Below are 26,801 nucleotides of genomic sequence, written 5' to 3'. Positions count from 1 at the left end.
GTGCACATTTTCTGCCAGTTTATTGTGGAAAAGCAGACGGTGAATACAATACTCTAAAACGTATCTGACACTCAGAACAAGAGTAAAATTAACTATAAAATGTTAAAGGATAAAAGATCAGTACAAGACTAATTGATGTACGTTTAAATGCAATTCACTTACCTTAGACAGGAGCAAAACTGGGCCAGAGACTGAAACAATGGCCATGTGAATGTGTTTGAGCAGGCATACTCATGCCAACAAAGACTGGCTCTGCTCTCGCCTTCAGGTTGTTTTCCCCATAGAAAAATAATGAATAGAACAGCATTTTAACCCTGGCATTTTTGACTGGTAAGCTTATGGGTACACTTACAATGGCTGCCTGGTATTGTGATGCAATAATTTCCATGGTAAGAATGTTTATGCAAATGAATGCATTTTTTTTTTTTATGTCAGTTGCGTTGAATCAAAAAATCACAGCGCATATTGATGGGTAGGTATGCTTTCTGCTTTTACTTGTCCACCGATAGAGTAACACAGTATGGGTGCGTTCATAAATTCACTCTGGCTATCTACTCCGATTTCAGAGCACTCTTGTCTGAGTGTGCCACAGCGCAGAATAGCTGATGAATTTACAAATGCTCAACACCCATTGAATATGGCCGATGCCAGTAAACGTCGCCAAAAAAGCGTCATTAAATTGTTCCCAGCAGCACAGTTAGTCACCAACAATCTGGATAACATGAAAACAGCCTAACCAGCTCTGCTAGGGCGAGTAAAATGGTCAGCGTGAGGTGTTCTCTCATTTTTGTCTGGAAGAATCTAGCAAGCTAGCCAACGTTAGCCAGTTAGCTTGGGTGTTTGACTGCCATTGTGAGGTCAGAACGCTCGGATCAACCCTACTCCCCGGCCAGAGCGTCCAGTGTGTGCCACGAGAGCAAAACGCTCTGAATTTACGAACGGACAATCTGACAATGCTCTGAATTTACGAATTGACAATCTGACAATGCTCTGAATTTACGAACTGACAATCTGACAATGCTCTGAATTTACGAACGCCCAGAGCGCTCTCTGAGCACACTCAGGCACTCCAGAGTGAATTTATGAACACACCCTATGATTCATCATACCCATAAAACCTAGCGGTCAAACAGGGAAATGGTTCCAATTGTTTTTCTACCGTTCATTTTTCCCATAGGGGATTTTAGAAACACTTAAAATAAGGGCGGTGTTTCATGTTGGCACCCTGGTGTGACGTTTTGATAACCGTATAAAACTCACTAGGACAAGGTGACTTTTATGAATATATTGCCCCCCCCCCCCCCCCAAAAAAAAAAAAAGACATGCTAATGTGGCTATCATAAAGAACTACAAATGCCATTATGATCTGGACGAGACTGCCGAATCGAGGCAGAGGTAAGAATCTCTGGATTAACTATGTAATGTTAGCTAAATGTAGTAATGAATAAATTGACTGAATTTTCTTTAAATAGACAATTCTGTGAACTGTCTTGTGCAAGTTTTAAATTGACACAATACCTGATCGCAATGTTGTCAGCTAGAGACGACCTGCAGGAGCTTGCAGGATGTCTACTTTTATGCTAATTAGCACTTTTGAATCTGAGCGTAAATAGAGCTCTTATATTAAGTGTTTCTGTAGCTCAGCTTGTAGAGCACGGCGCTTGTAACGCCAAGGTAGTGGGTTCGATCCCCGGGACCACCCATACACAAAAAATGTATGCACGCATGACTGTAAGTCGCTTTGGATAAAAGCGTCTGCTAAATGGCATATTCTTTTATTTATTAAAAAAATGAATGGTGGAAAAACGATTGGAACCATTTCCCTGTTTCACCGCTAGGTTTTATGAGTATTATGACACCTCCACTGTGGGGCTCTATTATGGCATAATTGACTTGAATGGGGACTCCTATTCTTTCCATTCTATTTCTATGGTTTGCCCACTGACGCGCCCCTGGTGCCCCACACTGTGACATGATGCCCTGCATGCCAATGTCTCTGAGTCTGAAGGGACCATGCCAAGGCCAGTGCCCCAGCTGGCACCTCTACCAGGGGCAGGGGCCTGTTAAGGAGTGTATACCTTAGCTAATCATTTCACATAGGAACAATTAAATCTGTCTTCTTATTGGTCAAGTTCAAGTAGTATCTCCCTGTTTCACTCTGTTTCAAAACGTTGTCTGCCTCCTGAACAGGCCCCTGGTCTTTACCCACCTCTCCTGTGACAGTCTCCATTGATACCCATCCTCCTCTGCCAACAAACTCTGTGAATAGATAGAGCAGCGAGAGGAGAGAGAAGGTTGGCACCAGGAGAGAAGCAGCATTAATACATAGATAGCTACAACCACTTGTGGACAGGTTTGCTAAGCTTTTGCTAACGTTGTTTTGCTCAAAAACACACAGAACATCCACTGTAGAAAGAAAACAAAAAACAGAGCAAACGTTATCTCTATCCAACCTTTATATATTTCTTTAATTTTGTGTGATTTATTTGTGTACTTATGTCTCTTGAAATGTGATGGAAATTGTTATTCACTTACATTCAATAATTTCTCAACAGACTGTAATAGCATTATATTGTGTGTACAATATAACAATATCAGATCTGAAATGATATTTTGATTGCATTTAATTGTTGTCATCCTCAACTAAATAGAGTATAAAGACTATTACATTGTTAGCAAATAGTTCTGTTAGGCAAGTAAAATTCCCTCTTTTTTTTATCACTTATAATTATTTTATTCTCAGTGCACTACTTTGATTCACAAAGGAGCCAACTGGATATCAAATAGGAGTGAAAAAAGTACAGAAATGTGTACACTCACTACTGTAAATCGCTCTGGATAAAAGCGTCTAGTAAATGACAAATGTAAAAATGGGAATGGGAATCAAATAGTCATACTTGCGGATTAATTTATAGTGTCAGCCATTTGAAACCAATCAAAGGCAATACCATTTCATTATATCCTATTTTTCATACGAATATGACAGACAAAGTATAGTGGGAAATGCCTTGGTCATTGCAGGTATGTTGATGACATTTTATGACCTTTTAGTGAATAAAACAAATATCTCAAACCAAAGACCAATTACAATTCGCATAGGGCTATTATTATTGTTAATTTAATGTACAAATGTAATCTTGTCACTTTTCAAGTCATGCTTTTCAATCGTCTAACCGGAGGCGAATATTTTTTATATAACCTAACCTAACAGTTCTGTATTGTTTACGTGCCAAAATGTCAAATGAAAAAAACAATATGCATCAATGGGTTTATTCAAACGAAAGACACTTCCTCATAAACTGAGGACCCTAATCGCTTTATTCTGAACAAGATTATAGTCTACCTATGTGTACACTTGATAGAGACCATCATGTGAGAGGTTACGTTCGAAATGTAACACGGGAAAATGATTTTCTTGTCGCTAAATTAAAATATGACTGAAATAAAAGTCGTTTCTCCCGGACCTCAGGTAATTTCATATCGCCTCTGTATATAATACGATTCAATGTTTTCGGTCGCATGAGTTGAAAATTAAATTTTTAAGCACTGTCAACAAGTTCAAATCTGTTAAATAAACACGTGTTTGACAGGACTGTAGCCTATAGTAAAGAGCAACAAGGCGAAAAATGAGATTATTTTCAAGGGAACTGAATGTATGTGAAACATAATCGCCAGCCTATCACATCAAATTGATCAAGGCTGTTATAGAGTTACGATCCTGAACAGAAATTGATCTGCTATATACACATGTATGTTGTCAATTGGGTTGTTATTCAATCAATAGGACATTAGCTTATCGTTTCTCTCCTAGCTATTTGAGCTAAGACATTTGAATAAACCAAAATTGTTAGTCTATGCAGTGGTTCCCAACCAGTGGTACTAGGACCCCTGGGGCTACTTGGCCTATCCACAAGGTTGATCCACAGGGGGTTCTTGAGAAGAGTCATGGGACCGTAGGCCCACTGGTAAAATGCACATGGGGGGGTACTTCAGGGGTACTCCAGGCAGAGTAAAATTCAGTTGGTGGTACAGTAACCGAAAAAAGGCTGGGAACCACTGGTTTATAAGGCTATATAGCCTACCTTCCATTTCTAAAGTCGGTCAGATAACTTCCAACACCTAGGCTATACTCTCCAATGTATTTCTGTTGTGGCCTATTTTTCGGTTTATTTTAACTGCAGATGCAACAATTACATGAAGCTTGCTACTGAAGTTAATGATCTACCTTTCCCTATATAGTAGGTAGACCTACTTGTAGCCTACATCAGTATTGACCCACATGGATTTAAATTGTTTCTTAATTTTCTTAGTTACATAAAATACACTTTGCAGGTAACTTTCATGTGTCCTATGTCTCTAATCCTAACAATGTCCGAGTACAGCAGCTTTGTTTACAAGTTGTGAATCAGTAGCATTATGACCTTAACGAGGTTATAATATACATATCTAGTAAAGACTTCGATTACATCACCTTTCGACACGAAGACAAAGCATTGCAACACAAATTCAAAGGTGTGTGCAAATCACTATTGTCAAATAAATCACTGTTATAACACTATTGACAAAGTTAAACGCGAACGAACTGATGGATCATTTATTCTTGTTAACTTTCTTGTCAGTATTCACAAGATGTAAACAGTAGGCCTACAAAAGATCAATCAATCTGCAGGCTATTCTGCTTTCTCCATAGGCTGTTTTTTTATTTATTTTATTCTAGGCTTGCTCACAGGATCAAAACTCTTTCAGTTGGATAGGTCACTCACACAAAATAGACTACGGTTTAACCCGCGCCATTTAATAAAAATAATTAGGCTATAATACATGGTATAAATATTTGAAGGATTTAGTAGCCATGTTATTATAGCAGCTTGCTATCAGTAGCATCTTAAAACTGCTATCTCTGATGTATTTTGAGGTTGTTTTAAAAAAGAAATTGTAAGCCACTGTTATCAGTGAAACTATCAATTGAAGTCCATTCAATGCCACTCGACCGAAACCATGATATGGATGTTTCATTGAATTGCATGTTATGCTTAAAGATAGTAAGAAATGTAGTGGTTTTGTTCTATATCTTTCCAGAAATTAATTAATGGCAAACAAATACGTCTTTATGCTATTTTGCACTCAAATAAGATGCAGTTAGCGCAAAAACGTGCTAGCTCGTGACCTGACCCATTACGCATGTGTAAAGCGCGCTGCAGTGAGGGTGAGGGGGTTAATGATATATGCCAGGGTCACCAACCGGGTTGTAATTGAAAAAGCAACCCACATGCTGCACTGCTCAGGCGGCTCTGGGGCCAGGCCTCGCTGATCAAAAAGTTAGGGAAGCCGGGGAGGAGAGGGCAGGCAGCGGGCTGCATGGAGTATAGTGTGCTTTCAACCTGTGTTGCCAGAAGCAGAAAATAATCAAAAACTCAATTCACTCTCAACCACAATTCAGGTAAATGTTGGCGGGAAGATATTTCCTGCATTGTTTTGTCAAAAACTATAGACCCGTTGTCATGATCATTCAAGCCTTTCTTTGTATATTAAAATAAATAATACATGTTTTACTGCAGGCCACGTAGAATTAATGTCCAAGGGTAGCAAACTACTTGTGCACACACACACACACACACACACACATCTTTGAATCACAGTCAAATGAACTTGGACAGAGGGAAACAGTGAGACCGTGAACAACACAGTGAACATGAGTGTTTTGGTTTAGTGAAGTAACAAGGAGACTGGAGAACAGCAGTAAGGGTGTTCCTCGGTTCCCTGGGGTCATTTTAGCGCCCCCACCTGTTACTACCTGCGAAAGGTAGGCCGTCACCATATAGAATTAGGAACTAGAATACTAGGATCTCTATGGCTGTCAATTTCTCCAGACAAACGCTTCAAGCATTCAAGTTGTGCGTCGGAGAGACAATAGGCTATACTATTCGCTAAATAAGAATTTAAAATATATTTTCAAGCATAAAAAATAGTTCCAATCCACGGACCTGGCATAATCACCAGTTCTGTGCTAAAATTTTACAAATAACCTTATTAACCTATTATTACAAAAGCCTACTTTCAAGGTGATACCTGCACGTGAAAATAACATCAGTGGATTACATTTGTTGATCAATAAGCAACGTAATTACCAGTTTTGGATTTGGTCACAAGTCTTTTTTGCCCTCCGCGTTTACAAAACGTGTTATATGAACAGTAAGTGTTCAAACCGAATGTTTGACTCAATCTGTGGAGGGGGGGTTGTCTGCCGAAGTGTTAGGGGGGCTGTTTTGGTGGTGCCAAGGGTCGAGAAGAGCATTAGGGGCTTCCCATTCGTGGAACCCTCCGAGCCCTAGTGGGTGGGGTGGGGTGGGGTGGGTTGGGTTGGGGGGGGGGGGCGTATTCCGCTACCAGGGCTGCTTGTGAGAATTGTTATTTTTCATCAATCAGTCGCAATTTGGCCAAGCGGACAGGACAGCCCAACCGCAGCCCTGCTGACTCGGGTCAATGAGACAACACGAGCACGAAGACGAGCAAATTGCTCAAAGTTCGCAGAGGGCGAGAAAGAGGGATTAAAACCCGGCTTTAATGAGTTGGAGAAGAAGAAATGGAGAGAAATGTAAACAGGCCGTGTGTGTGAGAGAGAGAGAGAGAGCTAGAGGGGGCCGGAGAAGGGCAGTAAAGCGAGAATGAAAGAGAGATGGGGAAGAGGAGGGAGAGGGGGTTGGCGGTAGCCTGGCTGAAGGAGGCGCTGGGTATACATGTGACAAGGGGAAATATGAGGGACTTTGACAGGTCTTAAACGGTCTGGCGCCAAGGCCTCAGTCTACCGGCTAAATATAGCAGGAGAGATGATGCGGAGAGATGGGAAGAGAAGAAGAAAAGATTGAAGGAAAAAATGTACAATGTAGTGGGAGTATTCAAAAAAATAACAATAGGCCTACTAGATTACAGACAAATAAGGCTGTAATCGTTACAATACAGTGTCCCGTTATTTCGTAATTAGAATTTCCCCGCAGCATATCAGTAACACGCGCGTCACCACAATGACCCTAAAGGTGCACTGTCCTTTCTGCACATTTTCACCCAACGCTTGCATTTAAGCAAATTATATTGTGTGCACCTTACATGGCACATGGCTTAATACAAAATGATATCTGTTCGTTTGGGGTTATAACCTTTTCCATAGGAAATTATCTCAAGGTGTGGCGAGTACATCTCTTGTCACGCACAGGAGCGAGCATGAAGACATAAATGGCCTATTTCTATAGGACTATGTTCAACATTTAACCGAAATATGCTGAATATTTTATTGCCACGTCTCTCATCTCTGCTTTAACAGGTAGTAGCATAGAATGGGGGATGCTTCTGGCATGAACGATGTTAAAAGTCATCAGTAATAACACCACATCACTTGATTGCTTTTTTTCCCATTAGAATGTATTCACACCCCTTGACTTTTTCCACATTGTTGTGTTAAAAGTGGGATTAAAATGGATTTACTTGTCATTTTTGGTCAACGACCTACACAAAATACTCTGTATAATTCTAACATTGATAAAATATTCATAAAAAATATAACTCTAATATATCTTGATTAGATAAGTATTCACCCCCCTGAGCCAATACATGTTAGAAACACCTTTGGCACCAATTACAGCTGTGAGTCTTTTTGGGTAAGTCTCTAAGAGCTTTGCACACCTGGATTGTACAATATTTGCCCATTTATTCTTTTTAAAATTCTTCAAGCTCTGTCAAGTTGGTTGTTGATCATTGCTAGAAAGCCATTTTCAAGTCTTGCCATAGATTAACTAGGCCACTCAGAAACATTCAATGTAGTCTTAGTAAGCAACTCCAGTGTAGATTTGGCCTTGTGTTTTAGGGATACATAGTCTGTTGCACAACTGAATGCATTCAACTGAAGTGTGCATTCAACTGAAGTGTGTCTTCCGCATTTAACCCAACCCCTCTGAATCAGAGAAGCGTGGGGGCTGCCTTATCGACGTCTATGTCATCGCCCGGGAGGAGAAGTTGTTAGGGGTTAACTGCCTTGCTCAAGGGCAGAATGGCAGGTTTTTCCACCTTGCCGGCTCAGGGATTCGAACCAGCGACCTTTTGGTTACTGGTCCAACACTCTTAACAGCTAGGCTACCTGCCACCATTATTGTCCTGTTGAAATGTGAATTTGTATCTCAGTGTCTGTTGGAAAGAAGACTGAACCAGGTTGTCCTCTAGTATTTTGATTGTGCTTAGCTGTATTTCGTTTCTTTTTATCCTAAAAAACTCCCTAGTCCTGCCGATGAAAAGCATACCCATAACATGATGCAGCCACCACCATGCTTGAAAATATGAAGACTGGAACTCAGTGATGTGTTATGTTTAGGGCAAATCCAATACAACGTTCCGTATTCAGGACAAAAAGTTAATTTCTTTGCCACATTTTTTGCAATATTACTTAAGTGCCATGTTGCAAACAGGATGCATGTTTTTGAATTGTTTTATTCCCTACAGACTTCCTTCTTTACACTCTGTCATTGTGGAGTAACTACAATGTTGTTGATCCATCCTCAGTTTTCTCATATCACAATCATTAAACTCTGTAACTGTTTTAAGCTGGGCTGTTAAAATCACCATTGGCTTTATGGTGAAACCCCTGAGCAGTTTCCTTCCTCTCAGGCAACTGAGTTAGGAAGGAACGCCTGTATCCTTGTAGTGACTGGGTGTATTGATACACCATCCAAAGTGTAATTAATAACTTCACGATGCTCAAAGGGTTATTCAGTGTCTGCTTTTTAATTTTTTTTACCCATCTACCAATCGGTGCCCTTCTTTGCAAGGCATTGAAAAACCTCTCTGGTCTTTGTGGTTGAATCTGTGCTTGAAATTCACTACTCGATTGAGGGACCTTACAGATAATTGTATGTGTGATGGGGTAGTCATTCAACAATTCTGTTAACCACTATTATTGAACGCAGAATGAGTCCATGCATCTTATTATGTGATTTGTTAAGCACAATTTTACTCCTGAGCGTATTTAGGTTTCCCATAACAAAGGGGTTGAATAATTACTGACTCGAGATTTCAGCTTTTCATTTTTTTTTATTAATTTCGAACATTTTCTACAAACTAAATTCCACTTTGACATTATGGGGTATTGTGTGGAGATCAGTGACACCGAATCTCAATGTAATAAATGTTTAAATCAGGTTGTAACACAACAAAATATGGAAAAAGTAGGGGTGTGAATACTTTCTGAAGGCACTACATGGAGGGTATGTACACGGATCAAATAAATGGAGCGTAATTGCAAACCCGTTGTTGATGTAATTAGTTGTTTAAGTATATACATAGAAAACCATTAACATTCTCCATGTGGTGCTGATCTTTTTCCGCTCAGAATATTTCTTCTCCCTAACTTGAACCTGTGTAAGTAGGCTAAGCTTTAACGATGAGTCTTCTATATAGTCTAGCAGCAGTATAGCGTCTGTTAGAATGCACTTCATTTCACTGACTGGGCTACTGAATGACTCAGTCGACCACTAGTTGAATGTATAGCCTATAAAGGACGAAAAACATGACCGACAAGTACAAAGACTTACCAGGTTGTTTGAAAAAGGAAGCGTAGTGCTTTAAAAAATGTGAGATTTATAAAAACATGTTATCCTTAACTCAAGCTAAATCAAATAGATCTGAAATAGGCTTAATGTTAAATACCACTGAAACTGTAGCCCTATACATAATACATTCCATAACTGTAATTTCAAAGGTTTAAGAACATTGTATTCACAAAACTAAATGATTAAACATGCTGGGCCTAATGAGCTAGAAAAGTACTAGACAAATGTTATATCCTTCTCAATTATGCATAATTGACCACCCTTAACCTATTATAAGAACAAGAATTCTACAGGGTTTCAACAATTTCCCATTATTCTGATTATATTGTTCGTACTAGAAATGAAATAAAGAATCACAGTTTACCTGATTCCTGTAAGTTAGGCCACAACATAAAGATTCCGATTAAGTTGTGCAGAATAAGTTATTCAGATCAAGACTGATAAAGGCCTGCCTACACGTTATATTCTGCTCGTGAGTGTGATAAGAAGTCTATAAAACCATTTATAGAATGTCTCTCAGATTAAAAATAATAATAAATGGTATTGGAAGCAAAATTATTTTAGGAATAAATATAAATTCGTTTTATCTTATTGCACAGTGCATAGTGACATCAATCAGTTTTTAATAGGGTAGGTCTGCAAAAACAAGTGATCAATGTTCCAAAAATATTCCACTGTCTCTAGTTTCTTCGGAATTTATACGTTTAAAACACCGTCCTGGATTTTGCTGGGATTTTCACGTTCAGATATAAGCAACAAGTGTCTCCCCTCTTACCACCAATGCACATTCTACAGGGTGGTTATTCTTTTATTTGTCCATTAGTGATAGATTACTAATCAGATCATATGAATAAGATAGTAAGATAGCCATATAACCTAGAACAGACCACAAAACAAGGCCAATAGCTATTGCACCTTATACCATTCAAAATGTGTGAAACTCTCAAAAGTAGGCTACTTTTAAGCATAGATTACATTTCATTTCATTCCGTTATTTAAAAATAAAATAATAATTAACATCTAATGTAAATCCTTCAAGCTCTCAACATGCACTTGGAAAGGAATGTGTAATATTCTATTGACACTAATGCAAATGGAGATGTGCGAACACTGATATGGAAGAAATGTAGACATACACAAAACACCGACTCAGTCGGCGATAAAATGGTTAATCGGAAATGTGTGGTTTGTATCTGACGAATTTATTCGGAAGGATTATTAGTTGTTGTTTCAGTTTTTATGTCGAAGTGAAGATGTTCTGGATTGAGCTATAGCGGAACCGGTTCTACTAGTCTGCGTCGGATCAACTTCTGGGCAGACTGTTCCGTGTATATCAAATTTCTCATATTTTGATGCAAAGTAATAATCACTCCGAAAGAGCATTCTCAGCCCAAAAACTCGAGGCATACGCCGCAGCTTTGGCGTGGATGGCGACGGGGATTGGAGGGCGCTCGCTGCTGGTAGGATTTTAGGGTAAATATGAAGTGACAAGAGTCTGCTCTTATTGTGGTGAGTCAGCCGACTGGCGCCAAACGGCTCTTTAACCAACTGAATCCAAGTTAATCAAGCCAAGGGTCCACAGAATGGATTTCTTAAAGGTACAACACAACAGTACCGAGACCGAGTTTCTGGTCCGGTCGCCGTAGGGGTCGTTGCAATGGTCTGAAGTGTGTTATGTACTTGTATGTGGTTTGACACCAACAAACTGCCCAGGCGAGTCAGGACGCTGTTGTGCCCTCACGCGCAGAAGAGAGACTGCCCCCATGACAATCTATTATAAATCATCTCATTGCTGTGTCAGTTTATGCTGAAAATGAGAGCGAAGGTCATATTATAATAAAAGGAATAGCCTACGTCTATACAGTATAGTATCAGAGAGCTATCGATAGGCTACGTCAGGTTATTCCTGGTATTATTATTTTCACTATTTAGGATATAAGGCAATCAAATACAGTGAATGTACAATAATTCACTTTGCGTAGGTTATAGCGTGTGCATGAATAATTTATTGTGCCTAAAACCAAGTGAAGAGGACATAGGTTACACGTCAGAAAAACAATATATATTTAGTTTCTGTAAGGCTATAAGCAAGCACTCACCGCGTTCTATCTGTAGAGTTTGCTCTCGAAATTCATTCATTCATCTGTTTTCGTTTCTTCTTGCTTCGATGCAGCATCTGGTGCTGCGCTTTTCGAATGACCCGGGGCTGTTTTTAAAGTGGCAATGTCCGGTTTATTAGTCGCTGTCCTTGCGGTGAAGCGTTCACAAAACAGCAGCGAGTCACGGAAATCGACAGCCCTGAAATATAATCACTAAATCGAGTCCGATAGCCTACCATTCATGTACGGGAGGCTGTGGACTCTCTTTCCGTCTCAGCATAGTCTGTCTATCATCTGTCTATCAGTCTATCATTACGCACAAGCAGTGATGGAACTGTATACTATTATGGCCAAACCACGATACACACTTAAACAGATAAACCTGCACGCGGATTTCTAAACAAACGAAACCAGATAGAATGGCTATGAGGTCAAAATGACGAGGACCTAAACTGACAATATAATCTTCACATGGAATGGAACCACAACGAATCTATTTGTGAATCTTCATGCTTTAAAAAATCAATCACCGGTATAGCCTACTAACATGATTTAGCCTACCTCTAGGCTATCATGAAAGCGACTATAGAGCAATACACGTAGGCTATCAATTCGGGCACTGTTTCTGGGCTGGAGTTATGCACCTCGTCGAAAGTATAAAGCGCAAGCCGACCGAGGTGATGCCTCCACCGGTCAAGAATTGAGGGCTGACCCGGTGTTTGGCTTGGAGATGGGGGTGGGATTTCCAGAGCTTTCCTGTCATTGGTTAATATTTTATTCTGTTGACATGTTTTCTTACTGCTAATGCTTCCGACACCTTATTGTCCACCCCCCTCTCTTCGAGTCTGGCAGGAGCTGTCAAAACCACGCCTATAGAGGCCCACAATTGGTCCAGAAAGCGTAAAATCAGCAATCAAAGGGGCTTGGTTCATTAGTGTTGGGATCGAGGCAGGAAGGACATGTGAGATAGTCACAGTTCTTCAGTGAACAGGGCAAGATCTAACCATTTCAACTCCGTGTCCGTGTGGAATGATTGCTCCAGCCTTCAGAGAGACACATCTTATTTTTCTCAAAGCGACTGGTGGGGAGAAAGAAGGAAACCCCGATTCTGCTTCTCTATCTTTGACTGATATTGTTACTGCACTCTCAAAGCGTCGCTGCTTCTCTATCTTCGACTGATATTGTTACTGCACTTCGTGGAAGTACCAGCAACGGGAGTTTACGTGTAGTATAGGCTAGTTCTTATCAATTCAGTTTTTTTCTGCTAATAACCGTCTATAACCCGTCTATTCATAGGCTATCTGGCACCGTATTCGAAATTACTTCTGTATACTTCTTACAGAAATAACAATACATTATTCTGGAAACTGACCTACTGTTTTTGCCGAGGGGGGAGAATATCACTGTATATCATAATTTCACTTCGATATTTTGGATGCACCGATGAGAGATCCAGTTTTCACAGGGACTGCCATGGCTTATCACCCTTTCCACGCTCACCGGCCGACCGACTTCTCCATGTCAGCTTTCCTAGCGGCGGCGCAGCCTTCCTTCTTCCCGACTCTGACTCTGCCTCACGCGGCTCTCACTAAGCCCATGTCCGACCATCTCGTCGGAGCAGCGGAGGTAGGGCTCCACCCGGCTCTCAGCCACCACCACCAGGCGGCTCATCTCCGCAGCCTGAAGAGCCTGGAGCCTGAGGAAGAGGTAGAAGACGACCCTAAAGTCACACTGGAGGCCAAGGATCTATGGGACCAGTTTCACAAAATAGGAACAGAGATGGTTATTACCAAATCTGGAAGGTGAGAGTGCGCTCTGATAATTATTGCCAGCGAGGCTGACTACAGCGTCATGGTTATTCTCTGTCCATCAATGGCGATTATAGCATGTAAATCTTGGTGGGACAAACATTGTCCATACTGTATAGGCTTTGTGTTCAGATTTATTCTGTAACGCTACAGCAAGATTACAGCGAAATAATATTACAGGGCCTGCTGTAGGCTAGACTGGCTCGATGTGATTGTGTTTTTCATTGTAGTCTATTGTCTGTTCTTTAATTTATAGGCCTAGTTTATCATCGAAATAAGTTAATTATTTAACTTAAAAGTGATAAATACAATCACAGTTTTCTTTACTGTTGTGACCTGACTGATAGCATTTTATTTAGTTTCGATGGCACGATTATAATCAAGTTATAATCAAGTTTGGACCGTAAAGGATCAATATTTGCAATATTTTGAAAATGTAGACTGCATTAAGACAAGCCGTTTTGAGTTTAGGCTAGTAGTCTTGCCAGAGAGGGGGGAAAAACTCCCCTGGCTTTAGTCAGCAAAACGAGACCAGTATATGGATCAAACTGCATTCTGTCATGACAGTTGAGCTTCTGGATTTCGTAAACAGACTGCCAGACTTGAAAAAGAGGATTGTGATTTAACCTAAGTGATTGTGTCATGTCATAAATATATTTCACTTGGCTGATTACAGACGAATGCCGGAATATTATAATCAACAATAGAAAATAAATACAGAATACTTTTGGCTATTAGGCCTACAACTATCATGGTATTTGCAAAGTTGCATGTATATAATTCGATGGAATTATTTTATTATGAAGAACAGTTCTGTCAATTAATATTACTTTATAATTTGCCTATATCGATTAAATAGTGTTGCATTTTCCCTGGACACAAAGGAGAGAGCCAGTCGCCTATTGACGTGTTATTACAATGGTATTGCCAGATTTCTGGGTCTTGTCTGACAACATTAAATGTCATATTTTTATGAATAAGCCTACATGGAGTTAATTCCACGCATATTTGTCTGTCTTCCAGGAGAATGTTTCCTCCGTTTAAAGTCAGAATAAATGGTCTTGATAAAAAAGCCAAGTATATTCTATTGATGGATATAGTCGCTGCCGACGACTGCCGTTACAAGTTCCACAATTCTCGCTGGATGGTAGCGGGAAAGGCCGATCCGGAGATGCCCAAAAGAATGTACATTCACCCGGACAGCCCGGCTACGGGAGAGCAGTGGATGGCCAAGCCTGTTGCTTTTCATAAACTGAAGCTGACCAACAATATCTCGGACAAGCATGGATTTGTAAGTACTGTATGTTGACTTTTATTTACATTTAAACACGCAATTGTATTTCTGATTAATAATAATAAATGACACACATTTTATACAGAATATGTTTTAGGTTATGGAGTAACACAGTGTATTTAAAGACACACTGTTGGATGTTTTGAGCGAGATATTTCTATAGTTCTTGAATACTCTCATTCTATTTGCAACATTATTTTAGTAGGGCTAACGTATTGGCACTGTATTTTTCACTATATATATGTATGGCTTAGTATTGCCACGCTGTTGCCACTGTCGACATGCAGGAAGGAAACTGTTCAACTCAATGTCGACATAGGCCTGTTTCCAAATATGATCTCCCAATATATTTTTGTTTAAAGCTCCATAAAAGTAGACTATACATCTAATATCATGAATGCTCTTGTTGTTGGTAGATATAGTATGCTAATGTTACGCATTTACACATTTATAAAACTGAGTTTTACACGATTGTGGAAGAGGATTGAAATCATGATTAAAGTATTAGATTTGCTATTTTTTTAAAGCCTCAAATAAGCGAAGAGGGAGTTCGTGAGAAATGGGGATTATGAGAGTCAGAAATCTGGTCAAGGAAACTGGGCAGAGTGGAAATCGGCTTGGATCCGGCGAGCCTCTGTGGCGTCCTTTGACGTAGTTTTGATAGCTTTATTCTGACCTAGCCTCACTGTTTTGAGCCAGCTTAAGCAGCGTGGAATAAAAACAATGTGTGGATGTAGCCTGTACTCGAACTCGAAGGCCGTTCCTGTTCATGTTTCGCCGTCGGTCCCTAAAGTGCTGTTTGTAGCCTACTGTAAAAATAAACCGCGAAGAAGAGGAAAATGATGGATGCCTCAGAAAGTAGGCTATATAGAGAGAAGCTGCAGTGTTACAGCGTGTGTTCGTTCAATGCTCATAAACCTATGTGCAAACAAACCGACTGTAAACAAATTTAACATTTACATGCCAGATGCATCCAGACGTTTTTGCTAAATGTTGCAGACAGTGTTTTGATAGATCTAGGCCTTTAATTATCCAGCCAGTGTGTATAGGCCTACGTGTTGTAGTAGTTAATGAATGTATAGAATATACATGTGTTATAAATGTTATCAGATACCCAGTAGATTAGCCAGAAGATATGATAATGCAAATATTACATTAAATGTTTATCTTTAACACTGTTTTGTATCTCGATCTATGTTGACCAAAGGTGTGTTCTCTTGCATTCTAAGAATACGCTGTAGGCCAATTCTGAATAGACCTACTCACTGTTATGAATAATACTTTTTTATAAGAAATAATAATAACATATTTTAATCTCATGTGATGTACATTATTGTATTGTATTAATCACTTATGGCCCTAAGAGTTATTTTGAGATAGGCCTAGCATCATATGGTGTCGATGAAATGCTAATAATTCATTTTTTTCCTTCTATCCACAGACGATTCTTAATTCCATGCACAAATACCAGCCCAGGTTTCATATCGTGAGGGCCAACGACATCCTGAAGCTCCCTTACAGCACGTTCAGGACATATGTGTTCCCAGAGACAGACTTCATCGCTGTCACAGCTTATCAAAACGACAAGGTAAGCTATGCAATACGGTAGCCTATACAATACAGTACAATACAGTGGAATTTAACATAGGCTACGTGAATGTTCGAGACCATGAAATTACCTCGGCATTAGAGGTTGGGCCTATATTCACATAAATACCACGATTTTCTATCAGCAATGGGTTAATCTGAGGTTCAATTTAGTTTTAGTTTTGTTTGTTTTTATGCTGTGAAAAGTTGGCTCATTTATGGGTTTTTTTATCTGTAGGACTAAATGCACCTGCCCAATCAAACCGCATGTTGGTCGTCATTGTCAAATGTTAGGGTTAACCTTATGTAACCAGTTTAGCCTACAGTTGCAGGCATATATTTGACTAGTAAAATACGGATTTGAAAAAGTTGGCTGTTGTTGTTGTCTTTCCGTCTATGGGCTATGGACGATGTGCTGCTGTTGAGTATGGGCTACAATTCCATTCAAATCTATGTAGATGGCGCATCTTTGGACACTGACACCATTTGGTTAAAGACTGATTTCCCCATGGTTCTTGAGGGTGTCAGTAATTCCTAGATTTGATGTATTGTGTATTTATTTTAGTTGCAGTCTAAAATGATCGAGCTCCCTGCCCCCCCCCCCCCCCCCCCCCCCCCCCCCCTTCTTCCCCTCCTTGAGTCTAATTGGCGTCCGTGTCAGAGGGGCCTGTGGTGGTCTTGTTGCTATCGTAAAGTTTATGGCAAAGAGTCACAATCGATTAGAAGGCACTAGCCTCGTCAGCTTGTCCGCGAGCTACACGGTCTCAGAGGCTGCCTGCGCAATCAAAGCGTGACAGATGGGGAACTGCGACGCCCTGATTGGTCTATTCGCGAATTCCTCAAGAGTTCCATACAAGGTGAGGTGGGGGGAAACAGGACCAACCCCGTTTCGATACATTTAGGCCAAGCGGCGTGCACAGCCGTTCCAATGACATGGGTGGCTCCAAAGCCCATGCAGTATTTTATTCCATACAAGCCTTGCATGAAGTAGCAATGATCCAAACCACATTATTAATTATGGATAAGATAGTCAGTCATCTGTTCAAGTCGCCCCCACTCAGCTCTCCCCCTCTCTCATTCTCCGAAAAAAAATGGATGGAGAAACACTGTATGTTTCTCATGGGGGTCGTGAGAATAACGCCTCGTCATTAAACCCCTATTAATAATGCAACATCTATCGTTGCTTCCTTTCACTGGAGTGTGTTCTGTTCGGTGTGTTTAACGGGATACTGTGTGTGAGAGAAATATATCAGAATAAATAAAGTTGAGAAAAACACGTGACCCTATATATAGGTCAATACATTATTAGGCCTGGACCTATAGGCCCATAGGCCGAGTTAAGGTCTAATACTACTACTACTAATACTACTACTACTAATACTACTAATACTAATACTACTACTAATACTACTACCACTACTACCACTACTACTACTCCTACTACAACTACTACTACTACTACTAATAATAATAATAACAATAGTAAATTGTAACGTCTATGGTTTGGCCTATTTTTCATTGTTTTTCTCGTTTATCTTGTTTACACCCTGCACTGTCTAATATATTTTCTCCATCTCCTGTCCACAGATAACACAGCTGAAGATTGATAATAACCCTTTTGCCAAAGGATTCAGAGACACCGGAAATGGAAGGAGGGAGAAAAGGTAAGCATTCGCCCATCAGACTGTGTAGTCTAGCCTACTTCTATATACATTATATTTATCATAATACGATCATATGCATAGGCCCTATATTATGCATGTTTTAACAATGCCCCAACGTTATTCCTTTTAACCTGTTTATTAGTTAACCCCCCAAAAAATGACAAAATGCATGCTATTCTCAACTCTGATGTAGGCTTATCATTGAATGTAGGTCGGCCTACTGCTGCCCTCATGTCATGTTAATGGTGTATGGATGCCTTACTTGAATACATGTACCCACTATTATTAAAAGGGAACCGTTCAACTCTAGGAAACAGTTGACCCTTCCCTCCCTGCGGATGTATGAAGACCAATGCAAAGCGGACCGAGACGGGGGTGACTCAGATGCCTCCTCTAGCGAACCAACAACCGGCAGAGATGGTGCGCACTCCCCAATCGGACCTGGATCCAGCCCGCTTAGGTTCAGTCGAATCAGCCGAGGTAAGATACATTATATTTAACCTAAATCTCAATTCGTTTGATAGGCTTAAACATAATAATGCAATTGTGGCCAATGGCATTTAGACTTATGGTGGCTGAAATATGTAGGCTATAGGCCAAATCCTTTAACAATTTAGCCTATTTGAGAGAATAGTCTATAGGCCTATATCCACATTGTGCATTGCAATAGTATACGGGTTGTGTTCACTTCATTTAATTTATTATATCCAAGTAATATACATTTTAGATTCACAGAATACAAATCCATGTGCAATTTACCAAGAAAACACAGTGTTATAGTACATTTTCTAATTACAAAATGTACTTTGATAGTTTTCAGCAGCTCTTGTTCTTTAGATTTAAAATGTTATTTTGTGACAGGCTATTTGTTCAACTCACTTATTATTTAAATATTAAATAATTGTTTCGTGTTGTAATGCATAGACTTAATCAGGCTATTTGACCATCGAAAAACAGCAACTGCTGACTGCTCAACTTTCGATTCATCACTGAAGTCTATTTACTCTGGGGAAACAGAGAGAGTTGGCCTCCTAAAAATACAACACAAACGTCCCATGTTAATGCTCATGTTAATGAACGTCCCATGTTAATGAATAAGACCTGGGCTGACATCTAGGAAGGAAACGGTTAGAAAAGGCATGTTAACACTAAATCATGACTGTACACTAAAAATCATCACTTACACTTACACAATGCCGTTTCAACCTCTATTTTACTTTCCATTATTAATGCTCTTAAAAAATAAAATAAAAAGTCTGAGCATGACATGGCATTTTGTCAGTTATTTTACATTTAGGCCCACAAACATACAGCTAATTCTGACTACTACTTTTTTTATAACAGATGATAAAACCTGTACTGACAGTGAGCAAGAACTTGATAATCAGGACGAGCGTTGTACCGCATCGAACAGCCCTGGACCGGAGCCGCCCTCTCCCTTCAGCCCGAGGTGCGAGGACCGGGTGAAGGATAAGCCGAGTCTGGAAAAGAAAGACGACTATCCGGACTCAAGGAAGCCGAGCGACTCCATATTCAGTTTAAGGAACCTTGAGAAAGGAGACAAAACGGAGAACAGGCACAGGAAAGACACGACAGATTCGTCAAAAAAGGACACCACAGACAGCGGCGCGATAAGCGCAACCAAAGAAAGTTTCTCCCCGCTCATGGTTCAAACAGAGAGCCCCTCACACTTCAGCGCGAGCCACCTGCAGAGTCTGGCCTTGTCTGGCTTGCACAGCCAGCAGTTTTTTAATCCTATGAACGCCGGACAAATGCTATTTCACCCTGGACAGTTCGCTATGGGCCCAGGAGCGTTTTCTGCCATGAGCATGGGCCATCTATTGGCCTCAGTATCCGGAGCAAGTGGTATGGAAAACGGCAGCCTCTCCGCCCAGGGCACGGGGGGCACACCGAACCCTTTCCCCTTCCATCTGTCACAGCACATGCTCGCCTCTCAGGTAAGGGCGGCTTTAATTCTACATGGCAACAAATTGCTTGTTTGAACTCAGTGATCACTTATAGGCCTTTATGCTCGTTTGATGTCACCAAAACCGTTGAAGCCGGTATTATTTAGCCATAGAATAGGCTTTGACTAATAAAGCACGAGTCTTACAAGTAGGCCTAAAGTATGTGCAAACTTAGTGCCTAAAGTCCACTGTAGACGCCTTGCATTGTACCATTTGACTGGCCAGATTTAGCAGGCCCTATTCTGCGCAGAACTAAAATGCGCAGCATGTTGTTGAGTTATCAGGTCACTGCCACTAGGATTAGGGAGTCCTGGGGCTCTTGCATAGTGATAGGAAGCATGCTGCCAGAAGAGCGACCAAAAAATGTCTAGGCCTGTATATATATATTATTATTATTTTGAACAACAGTTCTGTTAATGGTGTTTCAAAGCAGTCTGATATTTGTTTTAAAAGAACATGCTTTAGAAGACCACCCATAAAACAACCACTCATAGGGAATGTGTGGGAGTAAAAACGCGAGGCCTTGCTTTTATTTACCTCCCTTTGGATTATGAATAAGCATTCTCCTTTTCAACATCCAATCCGTATAGCCTTCATTATTCTAAAGGGTTCTTTAACATGGTAGAAGACGACTTCCTTGTAGGTTTAATTATTGAAGTGAACTAGCTATTCAGGCGGTGCGTAATTTGGTCGTTGAGCGGGCTCCCCAAGGTTCAGTAAGCCTAGTCATTTGAGTAGGCTATATCGTGGTCTGAATATATCACTATCACCAGCACCGTCCCTGTACTAACAGCCATTTTCTCCTGTCTGATTTCAGGGCATTCCCATGCCAACCTTTGGAGGCCTGTTCCCCTACCCCTACACCTACATGGCTGCCGCTGCAGCTGCGGCCTCCGCCTTGCCCGCCAGCACTACAACCAGCTCGCTCTCGAGGAATCCCTTCCTCACCAGCTCCCGCCCCCGGATCCGGTTCAACCCTTACCAGATCCCGGTGTCTATGGCCCAGAGCACAAGTCTACTCACCACCGGCCTGCCAGGCGGCCTAAACCCCAGCTCCGAGTCCTCCAAATCGGGCAGCAGAGAGACGAGTCCCGTGCCTGAGCTCCACAACCACAAAGCGGGGTCGAGTCATAGGACCAGCTCCCCCAAATCGATGAAGGACTCTATCAATGAGCTCCAAAACATCCAGAGACTAGTGAGCGGCCTGGAGAGCCAGAGAGAGACGTACCCCCCCAGAGACTCTCCTAAGTGATCTCACTAATGGAATAATATATTCCACCACGACTTGGCTTGAAATATCAGAGGACTTTATTACACATTTTGTACAGCACATTACGCGAGGAAATGGCAATACAGGCCTACCTTTTCGCGCGCCTGGACTGAGAACAGAGGCAGGGAATTAAGGAGAGAGAACCAGCGGCGTCACCTACTGTTACTGTGTGCTGAACGCTGTCAATATTATAGAAAACTGAAGCATCGAAATAATATGAAAATCAAGAGTGGGCACTGAATTTTTAGGCTGCTGGCTAAAACTTGAGCACACTAAGAGGATACCGCAACAACATGTAGAGCATATTGATGTTAAAACGACAGTGGCAACGTCGTGGCATTGTTTTTAGGGACTGAAGAGAGAACTGTTTCAAACTATAATCAATAGACGTGCTTTTGTTTTATGATGAGAGCACTGCAGCAACATAAGTACTGAATGAACATTGATGTGCGTTTTGCCCGCATTATGGAGAAGGTGAAACCTGTAAAACAACAGGAAAACAAGCTACATCCAAAAAGTTTATAAAACATAGGCTATAATTTCAAAAGGGATGGATAAAATGAACGTTCCGTGAAAAATAATTGCTAGAAGAACGCTTAGACCTATAATTTCTGGCAGAATTTTTTAAAAACTATTTATGTAATTAAAATAAATTCTGTAAATAAGCTATAAAGGAATCCAAGAATATGCAATTGGTATTAATTTATTTAAGACTGTACATTGGCGTGTATATAATATTTAGAGTTTAACTCGTTGCTTTTTATTATTTTTTATTTTACATGAACGTATACTGTAAATGAAAGCTATTTAGCGCTTGTTGGTTTGAACCAGAACGTCTTTATCTGTAATGCATTGCTGATTATCTGCCTGTGACACGTGAAGGAAACAAACATGTGTGCCATGTTTATCTGCAATCTCTGTCTGCAAAAACTAATATCAGAAAAGAGAGAGAAAGAGAGAGAGAAAGCTGCCTATTTGTCACATTACCTGACTATTATCTGCAGGAGAGGCAGAGATATAGGAAAACCTCAGGTCATTTCACTCCAACACAGGAGAGGATGATAACATTTCTCTTTAAATGGGGCATAATGCATATCTATATATAAATATATTTAAAATTGAAAGCGTATCTTGCTTATGCTGGTTGTCCGGGTACATTCATTTTTTGTTGAATTATCTCACAATTTCAATAAAAAAAAAAACATGTGTTAAAAAGTTTTGTTCACTCATATTTTGTACCTACTGGATAAAGGTAAAGTACATTTGAAATTCTTAATAATAATAATAATAATAATAATAATAATTTAAATGAATTATTAATAATGTATATAGTCTACCTATTATTAGAATTATAGCCTAATTATTATCATTATTATTAGTAGTAGTATTATTATCATTATTATCTCCCAACATCAGATGAATGAGGCCTCTAAATGAATGATAATACCCCTTATAAAATATAATTTTTAAATGGTCAAACACCTGAAAACACACACACGCACACACACACGGTTTTGTGAAATAAGACCTAAGTAGTTCACTGAGTGTATGGCGCCCTCTGTCGGCAGTATATTTGAGGATAAAATTCATGTTTTTCAGCCCAGTATTTCTCTAGTTCTTTATCAGTGATGATTGTGTAACAAATTCAAACGAAATATTACATTATAACATCTTGAAATGGCAAATCAATGTATTGTAGGTTTCTGTTCATAAGAGCAATGTAGAATGTATAACTGTCATTAGTTACAAGTCAATTTATTCTTATAACAATTAAGCCTATAGGCCTATAATTGTCATATTTACATTGCGTTGCCGTTGAATAGAGGAGCGTGAGTACATTTTACATTACATTTACGTCATTTAGCAGACGCTCTTATCCAGAGCGACTTACAAATTATGCAAGGCCTCTATTTTTAAACTGAGCTACTGTTAGTGTTTATATCAGTGTTTCCTGTAGTATTGTCTGTATTCTACTATTAATAGAATATAATAGTAATATAGGAGTATTTATAGGAGGGCGAGACACGGAACTTCCGTCTCCCCCTCTCCCCCTCTCCACTTCAACCGCACATATCCTCTGCACTTTCAATAGCACTTGGTCTATAGACGCAGTTAACCGTTTGAGTGAATGAGAAAAACTGATCACCATTTGTATGACACACACATACAGTAGCCTAGGGTAGTCCATAAGTCTATTCAAATCAACAAGAATTGACATATAAAAAGGGTCAAATGAAATATACTTTTCCTTAAGAAATTAGACACAAATTAAATTAAACAGCAGCGCCCAACATGCCATAGGCCTTATAAGCATTTTGTTGACGAATGGCTTACAGAAACTGAAGGCATAACTTTCCAGAAATTACGCAAATATTGTCTTCACACGAGGTAGTACAGATGAACACTTTATTATTGTATGGACATATTTTACGCGTGAGCTTGGTTGGGGACAACTTGTCCCGTATCACCGTGAAAGGGTTAACCGCCACAGCTCAGGCTGGGAGTTTGGGAGGATGGGTGCTTGGACGCTTAGGTTCTTTGGCTGCAGACAGCCCTTTGTCCAGAAACCGGCGCCTGTCGCCTGCCTGCCGGCCACACAGCCTCCCCACACCCGCGCACAATGGCAGGGGGAGCAGGGGGAGATCCCGCGAGCCACGGTTCTTCTAATTAGAGCACCCCTTCTTGTTTCTTTTATTTTCTTTCTGCAGTGATAATCACAAAACTCTCATTCTATTATGGGGCCATTGTTGCCCACTCTGTTATCTTCAATTAAAAGAGTGAGCTACTCGACCTCGCACTTTCGGATAACAAACTATTTGTCTAAAGCAATCAGTCAATGACTGATCAATAGGCTCCTTTAGCAGACTCATGGATCGCGACTAATGATTGGTGACGGTTCGGGGTAAAAAGGCCAAGACTATTCACAACTTTGTTCAGTGATCACTGTAGGCCGCTATTTCTCTATTGTTTCTACAACATACATGAATGGAACCTCTATTGGGCCTGGTGGAACGAAATTAAATAAGATGTGAGCACGAGTTAATTAAAAGTGTGTGCATGACTCAAAAGAGCACAAGAGAAGCCTAAACCGAGATAACTCCAATTCTCTTGCTCATCATTAACTGCAATAATTAGGTTATAATTATTTATATGGTTATTCATGTTTTGTTTTTTTTTGTCACAAAAATAGCTACATTAATTGAATATTCAGTTTTGACCAAATTTTCACATGCATTCCCATGGGTATGAGAAAATGTCATTCTTCCTGATCTCAACCAACCAACCCAGCATGACTCATGATGAGTAGGCTACAGACTCCTTTCACTAAAATCAGGGCCAGACAATGACATGATGATGATAATCTATTTGTCCATCACCGCTGCCTTGATATATGTGTTCTGTGTGCTTCTGTAGATTCACTGATGTTTACACTTACCTGAATCTCCAAACATCTCTCTGGGTATTAGATTGCGGAGTGCATTCACCACCCATCAGCAATGTGCACATAGAGGCAAGTGTTTCGCTGATTGGATCACTGTTGCCTGACTGTGGCCCAATCACAAGGCCTAATTTTCCCGTAAAAATCTTTGAGCTCAAATAGATAGCCTATAGAATAGCTTTTGTGTAGAAACGAAAAAAAAATGCATTGGTCGTGTTCCCCTGCTCAGACATTGCATTGCATGCATCAACCAATGTTTGCGTGAGATTGCTATAACAAAACGATGTGATTACAGCAACCCTTGGGCAGAGGAAAACACCCATTATCTGTTGTCTGTTCCACCAAATAGCAAATAATTTGGGGAGACCGGGAACAATATTTATGAAAATATGATTTGAGTTAGATTAATAATATTTTTATACAAACAACATACACCATTAAACACTGTAACTAGAGGGCAGATGCATGTGTGAACAACAGGCCATAGAAATAGATAGAGGACTAATCTTTGTATCTGTGCCATTATTGACAGCATGGACAGCGACATTGAGGCTATCTCCATTTTAAAGTAATACATTTTCTTCTTCTTATTTGGCTAATTGCTCCCAACTCAACTTTCCACAATTGATATAATCTGAATAATATTATGCTACAGATCCAGTAGCCTATTCACTTATAGCCATTGGTGATTAGCTGGTGATTTTCTGGTGCTTAGCGGTCTGTCACACAGACAACAGACAAGTTATTGATTAACTTGCTAAAGTAAACTTAAAAACGTTCTTTTAACAAACTTATCGAGGTTCCTGGCATGTGCCAATCAGTGTAAGTTAGGTACACAAGCTGGTAATTATCTTGGGGGCAAGAGGAGTCTCTCCTCCATCCTATCTCGTGCCCCATGCCTTGGCTATCTCAGAACGTGAGCTGGGTGAGAAAAAGGACAACCCACCACTGGAGGACTGGAGACAGATCTCCTGGAGGAGTGGACAGATTTCCTGGAGGAGTGGAGACAAATCTCCTGGAGGAGTGGAGACAGATCTCCTGGAGGAGTGGAGACAGATCTCCTGGAGGAGTGGAGACAGATCTCCTGGAGGAGTGGAGACAGATCTCCTGGAGGAGTAGAGACAGATCTCCTGGAGGAGTAGAGACAGATCTCCTGGAGGAGTAGAGACAGATCTCCTGGAGGAGTGGACAGATCTCCTGGAGGAGTAGAGACAGATCTCCTGGAGGAGATAAAAAGCAAGGAAGCAGATATCAGCCCAGAATAGACTGGCAAGGAGGGAGGGAGCCTTCACTGTAACCTACTAAACATTTCCTTGGAAGCTCTCACCTGCTTTGTGGTTCGAAAAGACACTTGCCATGACCTTTCACTCCATATATATATATATATACTCCCTCAATTATGGAATAATTCAACGTAGATATAAACTTGTTTCAGAATACATATATTTTTTCTCTAATTGATAATTGCATATATGCCTGCTATTTACGCATGGAAGAAATGCCATTTTACGCATGGCAAATAGTTTTTAAGCCTGGCACAAACGCTTGTATTTCAACATTCTTGGTAGTAGTTCATGCCTGCCTCACAGTCAGTAAAGTTTGTAGAGAGTGAGGAAAGAAGAATTGTTTGTTTACTCTACTGGTCAATGTTTGACAGGCACTGTTTCACAATAGAAAGGTGCCTGTCTGTCTCACTCTAAGTTACAACAACTGTTGCTAATAAGGCCCCATGGAGATTGCATTTGCAAGCCGTCTCCCCCTCCTGGGCACAGGTTTATGAAATTAAGTGAACCCCACAGCAAAGTCAAAATGGAATTTGCTATATTTTTGTCCTTTGTAGGTCCCCTGTAATTCTTACACCATTACCACTATGTTTATTGAGATAAAATATAATCACATCTTAATATAACCATAAATATCCTATAAACTTCCTTATTATCACCTGCATACACATAATGTGGGCTGGAGCTGCCGCCTCTGGCTCTGACTTTCTGCTTGTTCTTGCCCTTCTAAGCAGACCTACGCAAAACTGTTTTGAAGTACCACCATTCACCACTAGATGTCACAACTACTTACTTTT

At 40.3% G+C, this 26,801-nt stretch overlaps 1 protein-coding gene across 4 annotated transcripts; it reads left to right on the top strand.

Moving 5' to 3' along the window:
- Nucleotides 1-12,227: 12,227 nt before the first annotated feature.
- LOC311105986 (T-box transcription factor TBX2b-like) lies at nucleotides 12,228-22,491 on the top strand. Of its 4 annotated transcripts, none has more exons than XM_084148239.1 (7): nucleotides 12,228-13,494; nucleotides 14,524-14,791; nucleotides 16,236-16,382; nucleotides 17,969-18,045; nucleotides 18,356-18,525; nucleotides 19,390-20,003; nucleotides 20,830-22,491. In XM_084148239.1, the coding sequence occupies exons 1-7, from the start codon at nucleotides 13,136-13,138 to the stop codon at nucleotides 21,262-21,264; spliced, it is 2,070 nt and encodes a 689-aa protein (XP_084004365.1). In that variant the 5' UTR covers nucleotides 12,228-13,135; the 3' UTR covers nucleotides 21,265-22,491. The 4 variants fall into 4 exon arrangements, with proteins under 4 accessions (XP_084004365.1, XP_084004363.1, XP_084004364.1 ...); XM_084148237.1 differs by having other exon boundaries at nucleotides 18,338-18,525; XM_084148238.1 differs by having other exon boundaries at nucleotides 14,524-14,800.
- The last annotated feature ends 4,310 nt before the right edge of the window (nucleotides 22,492-26,801 follow it).

This window comes from Coregonus lavaretus (genome assembly GCF_964263955.1).
Source record: "Coregonus lavaretus genome assembly, chromosome: 30".
Taxonomy (NCBI): domain Eukaryota; kingdom Metazoa; phylum Chordata; class Actinopteri; order Salmoniformes; family Salmonidae; genus Coregonus; species Coregonus lavaretus.
This window is presented reverse-complemented; position numbering and strand designations above follow the sequence as displayed.